Consider the following 10,000-nt stretch of genomic DNA (forward strand, 5'->3'; position numbering starts at 1 on the left):
ACTAATCCAATTCGAAGGTGTTGATGTTTATATCGGTCAATCATAGAAGAAAAATTCTGATTCATTCCGATCAAGCTTCCTGCCTATTAATCTGGAAGTTCTTCTCAGATACAAGGAAATGATTCAATTCCAGAGCCAAAGATCGTAGTTCTCGAACGAGCAATCGAAAGGATTCTGGAGCATCCTCGGGTTTAGGTATTGTTCCTCCAATGATCGTAGTACCAAGTACTTCCTGACGAGCTCTAATATGATCAGATTTATAAGTAAGCATCTCTTGTAAAATATGAGCAACACCAAATCCCTCTAGAGCCCAAACTTCCATTTCTCCTACCCGTTGCCCCCCCTTGCTTGGCCCTTCCCCTAAGGGGTTGTTGTGTAACAAGCGCGTAATGTCCACTGGAACGCCCATGGATTTTATCATCAACTTGATGAATTAATTTCAGGATATAGGACTTTCCTATTATAACAGGTTGTTCAAAAGGATCTCCTGTTCTTCCATCAAATATTCTGCTTTTTCCCGGATACTCGGGTTCAAATACCCATGGATTCGCTGTTTGCTTACTGGCTTCATATAATTCAGGAAACACTAGTTTTCTGGAGGCCTCTTGCTCATATCTCTCATCAAAGGGTGCTATTCGATAATGCCTGTCTAGCAGATCCCCCGCTAACCCGAGCGAGCATTCAAATATCTGTCCTACATTCATTCGTGAAGGTACTCCTAATGGGTTGAAGACCATATCAACAGGCGTTCCATCTTGTAAATAAGGCATATCTTGTCTAGGCAAAATTTTTGAAATGATACCTTTATTCCCATGTCTTCCAGCGACTTTATCACCTACCTTGATTTCACGTTTCTGTGAAATATATACACGAATCATTTCTGGATTATAACTGGAACCCCCCTTTTTCCGGATCCATCTCACATCAATAACTCGACCTCTGCCACCTATAGGCAATTTTAGACAAGTTTCCTTTGCAGTGGATACCTGAATGCCAAGTATGGCTCGTAATAATCTATCTTCCGGGGCATAGGATGATTCTTTCGTCATCTGAGGCGTTAATTTACCTACTAAAATATCACCCGTTTCGACCCAAGATCCCAGCATCACAATTCCATTTCTGTCTAAATTGCGGAGTAAATGGGCTTCTAAATGGGGTATTTCATTAGTGATCCTTTCAGGGCCTTGGCTTGTCACATGAGTCTGAATTTCATATTTCCGTATGTGAAAAGAAGTATAAATATCTCCATATACTAGACGTTCGCTGATGAGTTTCGCTGATGAGTACCGCGTCTTCAAAATTGTAGCCTTCCCATGGCATATAAGCTACTAATACGTTTTTTCCCCAAAGCGAGTTCGCCACCAACTGTAGCAAGACCATCCGCTAAAATTGTCCCTTTTTAATGCAGTTACCCCGCTGAACCTGGGATTTTTTTGATGCATACAAGTATTTTTGTTGGAACGTTGATACATAACCAATGGAATGCTTAGAGTGTCTCCATTACTGATAAAATTATTTTGTCAGTATCGGTATAAATGATCTTTTCCCTCGTGTTCGGCTATAGCGGAAACCCCCGAATCAAGAGCTACTTGGCGTTCCAACCCAGTTCCAACAATGCACTTCTCGGACGAAAAAGCGGGACTGCTTGACGTTGCATATTAGAACTCATAAAGCCCGATTCGCATCATTGTGCTCGATAAAAGGAATGAGGGAAGCACCAATCGAAAAATATTGGAAGGGAAAAATGCTTCGAAGATGAATCTGTTCCCATGCAATAGTCAGGTATTCTTGACGGTATCGAGCTGGACAACCTGTTCTTCCTGAATGCCCTGATTCAACGCCAAAGAATTTCCTGCCGATACCATATAGTATTCATCTCTACTTGGTGATAAATAAACCACCCGCACCTCTTTGAATCTCTCAGAAATTTCAAAAAAATGGGCTTTCTAGAGACCCCCAATGACCAATCCTAGCATGAATAGCTAAGGATCCAATAAGTCCAACATTGATTCCTTCAGACGTGTCAATTGGGCAAATACGTCCATAGTGACTAGGATGTATATCTCGTATCCGAAAACTAGCAGTTCGCCCTGTCAATCCCCAGGACCCAAATAACTCAATTTTCGCCCATGAACTATTTGTGTCAATGGATTAGTTCGATCCAAAACATGAGATAAGGGGTGTAGGCCGAAAAATGATTCATAAGTGGTTGTTAATGGAGTTGAAGTTACCAAATTATGAGGAGTCGGTACCAATTTTATGCCTAATTGCTCCACATATAGTTCCTCGAACCACATTTTCTAAACGAACCAGAGCCAATCCGAATTGATCTTGTAACAGATCCGCTACAGAACGAATACGTTTATTTTTCAAGTGATTCATATCATCAAGTGTACCCATTCCAAATTTCATTCCGATCAAATCATCCGCAGCTGCAATACATCTCGCGGTAACAAAATGTATTGTTCTGAGGTATATCAAGATTCAGTCTTCGGTTCATATTTCGTCGACCAATCCTTCCTAATTCACATCTTTGTTGAAAAAATTTCTTTTGTAATTCCTTACATAAGGACTCAGAAAATACCGGATCCCCGCCTACACAAGCAAATTGTTGATAAAATTCCAAAATGGCATTTTCTTTTGACCCAATCTTTTTTTTCTCCTTATCATTCGGGAAAGACAAGAAAATTTCGGGGTAGCAAACATTATCTAGAATTTCTCTTAGATTCGAACCCATAGCTGATGATGGAACTAGAATAGATATTTTTGTTTCCTACTCACACGAGCCCATATCCTTGCTTTTCGATCAATCTCTAATTCTGATCTTCCTCCCCAATCGGATATTATGGTGGCGGTATAGACCGAAATTCCGTTATGGTCCAATTCTGAACGGTAATAAATACCGGGCTTTGCAATATTTGATTGATCACAATTCTGTATATTCCATTTACTATAGAGGTTCCCAGGGAATTCATTAGAGGAATGTTTCCAATAAATATGGTTTGTTCTTGTATATCCCTACCGGTTTTCCAATTAATCCCGCGGGTACATATAATTCAGAAGAATATGTGAGTGATTCATACACAGCATCTCTTTCTTTTATCAAGGGTTCTACCAATTGATATGTTTCCACAAATAATTGAAATTCAATTTCTTGATCTATATCTTCAATTTTTGGAAACTTATAAAGTTCTTCCATCAAGCCCTGATCAATGAACCTACAAAATCCTCAAATTGTATCTGACTAAACCCAGGTATTGTAGACAGTCCCTCATTTCTATCCGGAGCATCTTAAGTTTCCCATTTATTGCAAAAATCCCATTATTGGCACATTCTTCATCGAACCAAAGGGATCGATCTAGCAATGATGGAATGTATATTCTGTTTACTGAATCACATGAAATTTTACCCAACTCCATATCATATATGTAATGTATCAAATACGTGTGAGGGGAAGAAAGGAATAAAGAGAATTTTCTACTCAATTAAAATTTGCAACAGATACAAATTGATAAAACATTCCTGGAAACGTAATTATGCCGATTATACTTTTTTGGAGTCTTGTATAGAATATAAAAAGTCGTCCAATTTCTACCTATTATTATGATATTACAACCCCGATTGGGCACTAGAAAAATAAATGATTCAAGAGTTGATCTCTTCTCTATGAATGAGATAAAGACAGAATAATCAGGAACAGTACAGTATAGAGTTTCTTTTTTTTTTAGCACTTAACTTTTTTCGCCGATTCCATTGTTCAAAAAAGGATTCGTAGAGAAGAGAGACACTTTTACCATTTGTTTTTTGTTAATAAAATTCGTGGAATATGATTGAAGTACGTAAGGGAGGTTGTATTTAGTAAACACTCGCAGATCTAGCTATCTAGCTATCCACATATCTCCTATCCCAGTTCTACTTGGGACAAGATGGGACGTGCTATATCATAATTTCAATTTTCGATTCAATGAAAAATGAAACACGATAATTCCCTATAGGCACATATGGCTAAGATACCTGATTAGATATATCTGTGTAACAATTTTGTTCTGGGGTTTACATATATACATAATTCTTGTTATAATGTAACTTGAATTGAAAAGGATTCATTATGGAAAAGAATTTATACTGATTAGTTGTGTATCAACTTTATTTTATGAAACACAATTTTAAATCCAAGAACCCTTCGTGAATTCAAGTCAATAGTTAATGGTTCCAATTTGCCCTGCATTTTTCATTCTGTAACTGAAAACCCGCAATTTCTCTTGAAAGAGAAAAAGGGAGGGAAGTTTTTATGCGTTGTGTGTTTTGAGATTTGAGATACCATACAATCAATCGAAGGGAATCGACTGGATCCAAAAAGAAGATATTTTTTTAGATTTAGGAACGGGATAAAGAAAACGGGATTCAAGATGCAAATTCAATCAAAAAAGAAAATATTTCCATCTATTTATATTATATTGGCGGCATGGCCGAGTGGTAAGGCGGGGGACTGCAAATCCTTTTTCCCCAGTTCAAATCCGGGTGCCGCCTCATCGACAAAAAACTCGAAATCCTTTATTCGTTCTGCTGACATAACTCGCCGAATTTTTGCTCAGCAGAAATAGAGGAAAAAGACTAGGACTGTAAATCCTTGCCCCTAGGACCCGAGGGAGGATTATAGTATAGGAAGGGTCTGTCTAGCTATCAAGGACTTACTGATTCCCTTCCACTACTAGTGTAGTGTCTACTGACTGAGTTTTGGGTTAGATTGGATAATCGGATGGGGGAATCAAATTCGTAGTTGTGGAACGGGGGCAGATACCTTTATAGTATACAGACTCACGAGAGTCTCGAAATGCTCAGACAGCCAATCCATATTGGATTGGATAGAGAATTACCCTTTGTTTTATTTATAGAATAAAACAAAAGTGAAAAAAACTTCTTTTCGATAACCCCCAATATAGAGGTATGCGATAGGGGGTGATCTATCTTGATTGTAGATTGCCATGGCTCTTGCTTATGAAGGGCAAGAAAAGAAACCATAGGTCTTACTATTCCTACATGTTCCATTAATAACATAATACCAAGGGAGTAACTGCCTATCTTGCTTGTGCTTAATGCTTCCCGATTCTACCAGAAATCATATAGGAACTTATTATGTGTGGATTTATTGGATTGTTTCATCAATAGCGTTTGGTCAGAATGCCTTTTTTGGACTCTGCGCCATTGATTCCACTATTATTAGTGATCAATAATGTAAGAATTCCTTCATAGAGATAGGGGACATAATTCACATGGATATAGTAAGTCTTGCTTGGTCTGCTTTAATGGTAGTCTTTACATTTTCCCTTTCACTTGTAGTATGGGGAAGAAGTGGACTCTAGAGATACTACTAATTGGGTTGAGTAATCAAAACTGTATTAATTATTTCATAGATCGTTCTGCAAATAGTTTAAAATAAAAGATTTCCATTTCAAAATTCTACTGGAATCCAGTAATGTAATAGTAATATATGAATAATAACCTTTCAATCAAACAAACATTTCAATGATTCCCATGTTCGTATTTGTAAAGTAAAAGAAGATACACATGAGATAAAATTTTTTACAACCGAACTCTTCCTAAATATTCTATTTCGATGAACTAACTAGTTCTTTACCAGAATTTTATATGGATATTACAATGAGAAGCAACCGATCCCCTTTTTAATTTCTTTCCCCTCTTTACTGTTCATGTTCAAAGAGAAGTCGTTCTGTTATTACGTAGATACGTACTTTCTCCCGGAGGCAGCATAGATATAGTCGTTGTCCAACGAAGTACTACGAAGAATAAGATCTTATTGGACGATTCGCATATTGCGCACTTACTCTTTGTTTTATACTCCTAGAAATCTCTTATTTATACTTTATCGACCCTGGTTTAAGCGTTCGAAATCCGTGGGATCTACTACTCTTTTTTTTCCAAATCTGAAGAATTTTCCATAGAAGTCTTTGGATCATCTGTCAACGGCTCAATCATTATTTGTTCGGAATGCTAAAAAAAGTCTTACTTTGTTTCTTTTATTTGATAGAATAATTGATTTGATTCTTTCGACAAAGCCCGGGATCTATATTGGAAATAATAAGAAACCCAGTAATTATAACCGTAAAAGTAAGAGCAAGATTCGATTATTTCGGATTGATCGAAAGTAATACAAATAGATGGAGGGAAGAACTAGGTTGGGGTGCTATTTAAATGTAAATTACATATATGTAATTTACAGTTAAATATATGAAGATATATATTGTAGATTAATCTATATTAAGCCTATATCTCTTTATAGAATACAGTACAACTTTAGACAATACACTAATAGATAGTGTGGTAGAAAGGTTCATATATTTCTTTCTACCATACTATCGGATCTCATATACTGCTGATTCTAGTCCGCTCATTTCATTTAAGGCGCGAATGCAAATCACTTTCATTCTTCAATCATTGACTAAGAACTAAGAAGTCAAGCTTCATTCAAATTAATCATTTTTGGACTGACTGTTTTTACGTAGATAATAAGTAAAAAAGCAGTAGGAACTAGAATAAACAGTGCAGTAGCAATAAATGCGAGAATATTTACTTCCATAATCTCATCGTTTTTTTTTTTTTTACTTCACAATAACTCGGGATCTAATCCCATAGAGATGATAAATCTTCCTGTAATTCAATGAGATGAATTGCATCCCGATGATATTTGATATTGAATCGATCAATATCATGAATAACAATATCTGAGCTATCAAGTCGATTCATTGTCGAGAATTGAATAGTATAACATAGGAAGATCTTTTATCCATAACAAATCAAAATTGGATTTCTGATAACCCAATCAATAATCCCGCTGAATTTTTCATTCTTCCTTTCTATAATCTACAGCCTTCCGTATACAATCATCTGATGAGGTATCATCTGACCCGTCTTCCACTTCTATTAGTCACAAACCCAAACAGTAGAAGTAAAATGGAAAAAAGAAGAAGTGCAGTTCTAAACTAACTAAGTTTTTTTATGATCTAATTTTCGTGGAAGACAAAGAGGTGTCATAAAGATGGATCCCGGTATAAAAGATCTAATATTTCGATAAATTCACTATTTTGGAGTTTGCTCTTTCTTCGGTAGGACCCCCTCAAATAAAATAGGAAGAAAAAAAGATTATGCATTCCCTTACTAATTACTAAGAGGGGTAGATCTTTGTTGACCTCTCTTTTATTATAATTATTCTATTTTATATTATAATAGCCGCGTTCCTTGGATTGGGACTGGGACATATATCATATCCAAAATTCAGTGTGCAACTTGAATAAGATAGATAGACTGTTTCCAATTAGGAATTGAGGTTACACAAAATAGGAGCTAGAAGAAAAGGCAGTAGTTTTAATATAAGCCGAAAAATCTTCTTTCGGGCTAACTATGTTAAGGTTAAGTTAATTTTGTATCGTACAATAAAGGAATCCAATTTGTATATGTGCTCCCGCGAAACGGGATGTGTATTCTATTCCATTCCATGGATCAAAAGCAATCGAAAAAGTCAGACCAGTATGGTATCTCTTGTAATCCTGAATTGAATATGTTCCTACCAACAATTGTACCAATCTACCTATGTCTCTCCCACGAATCGGTACTTGTTGAAGTAATTGAAATTCCTGTATTTGTTCGATGAGACACGAAAAAAAAAGAAAATAAAGACCCACGCCGGGAATTAGATCCTACTCCTTGTCACCCTCTTCACAGAAAATAGAGAGATGAATTGATGGATTCATCGGATCCTAGGTCGGGACTGACGGGGCTCGAACCCGCAGCTTCCGCCTTGACAGGGCGGTGCTCTGACCAATTGAACTACAATCCAGGTAAATAAGGTGTACAGGATTCTTATGATTTCATTCAAACCATATTTCTATTTAGAATCGCCGTGCTGTAACAGAGACAGGAACGCTATATTGCTATTCACATGGATACGGACTTTAGTGAAGTGAGAACGACACGTATTACTAGTAATTCTAGTGCCATATCAAATCGATTGATAATAAATCTTTCAATGGTCAATGAAAAAATATTTTTTTTTTCTTTACTTTAACCCCTTCCTTCTATTTACAGACTAGATTATTAGAAAGATTAGAATATGTGGGAACAAATAAAATAAATAAGGATATAACAGAAATTCTTTTCTTTATTCCCCCGCATCGGGCGTTTCTGGAGGCCAAATTTGTTATATCATCTCATGATGGATCGGCGAATGAAATTATTGGGCCGAGCTGGATTTGAACCAGCGTAGACATAGTGCCAACGAATTTACAGTCCGTCCCCATTAACCACTCGGGCATCGACCCAGGAAGAATCCATTTTAGACTTATGGATAATCCACGATCAACCTCCTTTCGTAATACCCTACCCCCAGGGGAAGTCGAATCCCCGCTGCCTCCTTGAAAGAGAGATGTCCTGAACCACTAGACGATGGGGGCATACCCGCCCGATCGCCTACTATGCTCATAGTATGAACAGTTTTTTGGAATTGTCAATATAATGTAATGGTATGACTAGATCCGAAGAATCCTTCTGGCTTTCATGATTCCATCGAATTTCGTTTTTTTTTATTCAAAAAGGATGCTGTAGAACTTGTAAATCTGAAAAGGGGTCAACAAGTAATCGACTTTTTTTTATAAAAATGTGGTTCAGGGTATGTGTCGAATCTCTTCATCACATGATTCGATGAAATATCTTGGATCTATGTCGAAGTCGAATTTGTGTTAATCAAGTGAATCTCGTTCTGATGGGAGTCAATAAGCGAAAATCTATTAGGGTCAGTCTTGAAACAATTCATTGCATTAATATTTATCAAATATAAATAAGCATTTTTTCCTAGACTTCTTAAGTCAAAATGTTAAGTCAAAAAAATTCTTGTTCCTGAATGAGCCGCTATTTATCTATATGTATATATATTATATACATAGGTACATGCAGTAGACTCATAGTGGCTAGTGGTGCATTCAGGAATTGAATCAAACGAGCCCTTTTAACTCAGCGGTAGAGTAACGCCATGGTAAGGCGTAAGTCATCGGTTCAAATCCGATAAGGGGCTTTTTCCACAAAACTCCAGTCTGAGTCTTCATTTTGGAGCGAAAAATAGAGATATTGTTGATATTTGTAATAAAAAAAGTAAACATCTGCATAAATAACATAAATAATAAGTTATTATTATATAGTAGTAATAAGTATAGTTATAAAGTTGAGCCTTTGTTCATTATCATGATAAGTCATCCCACTTATTGGGAGGGCGACTATGTCACTACAGGCTATACTCCTACTCATGTTTCATTATTCAATACTTTTTGTCTTGGGACATAGATAGTCTATCTACCCAACCCTAATTATGTTATGAATCGGCAAATACTCCTACTTTTCCATTATTCCATATTCCAATCAAATCCATGGTAAAGATTAGAAATCAACAAAAGAAAAAGTAAGTGGACCTGACCCATTGAATCATGACTATATCAGCTATTCTGATATTAAAAGTCAATAGAGATAAAATTGTATTGTAGCAGCGTACCGTACCGCCCTTTTTTATTTATTTCATTTCCTCGGGCTACGCAAGAATTTGTCGATATTTCCGATTGAATGTTCTTGTTAATGGATGCTTCATAGGAATAAATTGCTATTCCGTTCCTACACAGAGAAAGAGTTATTCCGAGTCACAACACAAAAGCCATCTATTTTTGACTATCTTTCTTTGATTCCAGAAAAAGATCTATATTCTATTATATCTACATCAGATCGTGGTTTCATGTACCAAATATTTCCATATCGATGCATCCGAGATTTTTGTCTCGACAATGTGATGGAGAACGGATGCGAGAAAGAGACTTTCATTTCCAGTCTACTATTATTTAATATTGTATTTCATTTAGGGACTTTCATTTAGGGACAGGGACAAAAAATAGGAAATGTCTTTTTTGGTTCGACCTGTGAAAAGATATACTACGGAGTTTTAGAT

At 36.4% G+C, this 10,000-nt stretch overlaps 1 protein-coding gene and 3 non-coding genes across 4 annotated transcripts in view; 2 read left to right on the forward strand and 2 right to left on the reverse strand.

Annotated features, from left to right (window-relative positions):
* The window catches only part of LOC147554353 (DNA-directed RNA polymerase subunit beta'), a 5,833-nt gene extending 4,895 nt beyond the window's left edge, over positions 1 to 938 (reverse strand). The window contains exon 1 of the mRNA XM_086664676.1: positions 1 to 938. This exon is cut by the window's left edge and continues 388 nt beyond it. Within this exon, the coding sequence (XP_086520802.1) occupies positions 1 to 65 (65 nt within the window). The 5' untranslated portion in view covers positions 66 to 938.
* A 3,521-nt stretch (positions 939 to 4,459) lies between these two features.
* On the forward strand, positions 4,460 to 4,530 carry TRNAC-GCA (transfer RNA cysteine (anticodon GCA)). Its single transcript has one exon. It is a non-coding gene; the product is annotated as a tRNA-Cys (tRNA).
* Positions 4,531 to 8,252: 3,722 nt separating this feature from the next.
* On the reverse strand, positions 8,253 to 8,336 carry TRNAY-GUA (transfer RNA tyrosine (anticodon GUA)). The gene has a single exon. It is a non-coding gene; the product is annotated as a tRNA-Tyr (tRNA).
* Positions 8,337 to 9,013: 677 nt separating this feature from the next.
* Positions 9,014 to 9,085, forward strand: TRNAT-GGU (transfer RNA threonine (anticodon GGU)). Its single transcript has one exon. It is a non-coding gene; the product is annotated as a tRNA-Thr (tRNA).
* The last annotated feature ends 915 nt before the right edge of the window (positions 9,086 to 10,000 follow it).

The sequence above is a fragment of the Eschscholzia californica genome, unplaced genomic scaffold, assembly GCF_041429995.1.
Source record: "Eschscholzia californica isolate CP2 unplaced genomic scaffold, dmEscCali1.0.p SCAF_229, whole genome shotgun sequence".
Classification (NCBI taxonomy): domain Eukaryota; kingdom Viridiplantae; phylum Streptophyta; class Magnoliopsida; order Ranunculales; family Papaveraceae; genus Eschscholzia; species Eschscholzia californica.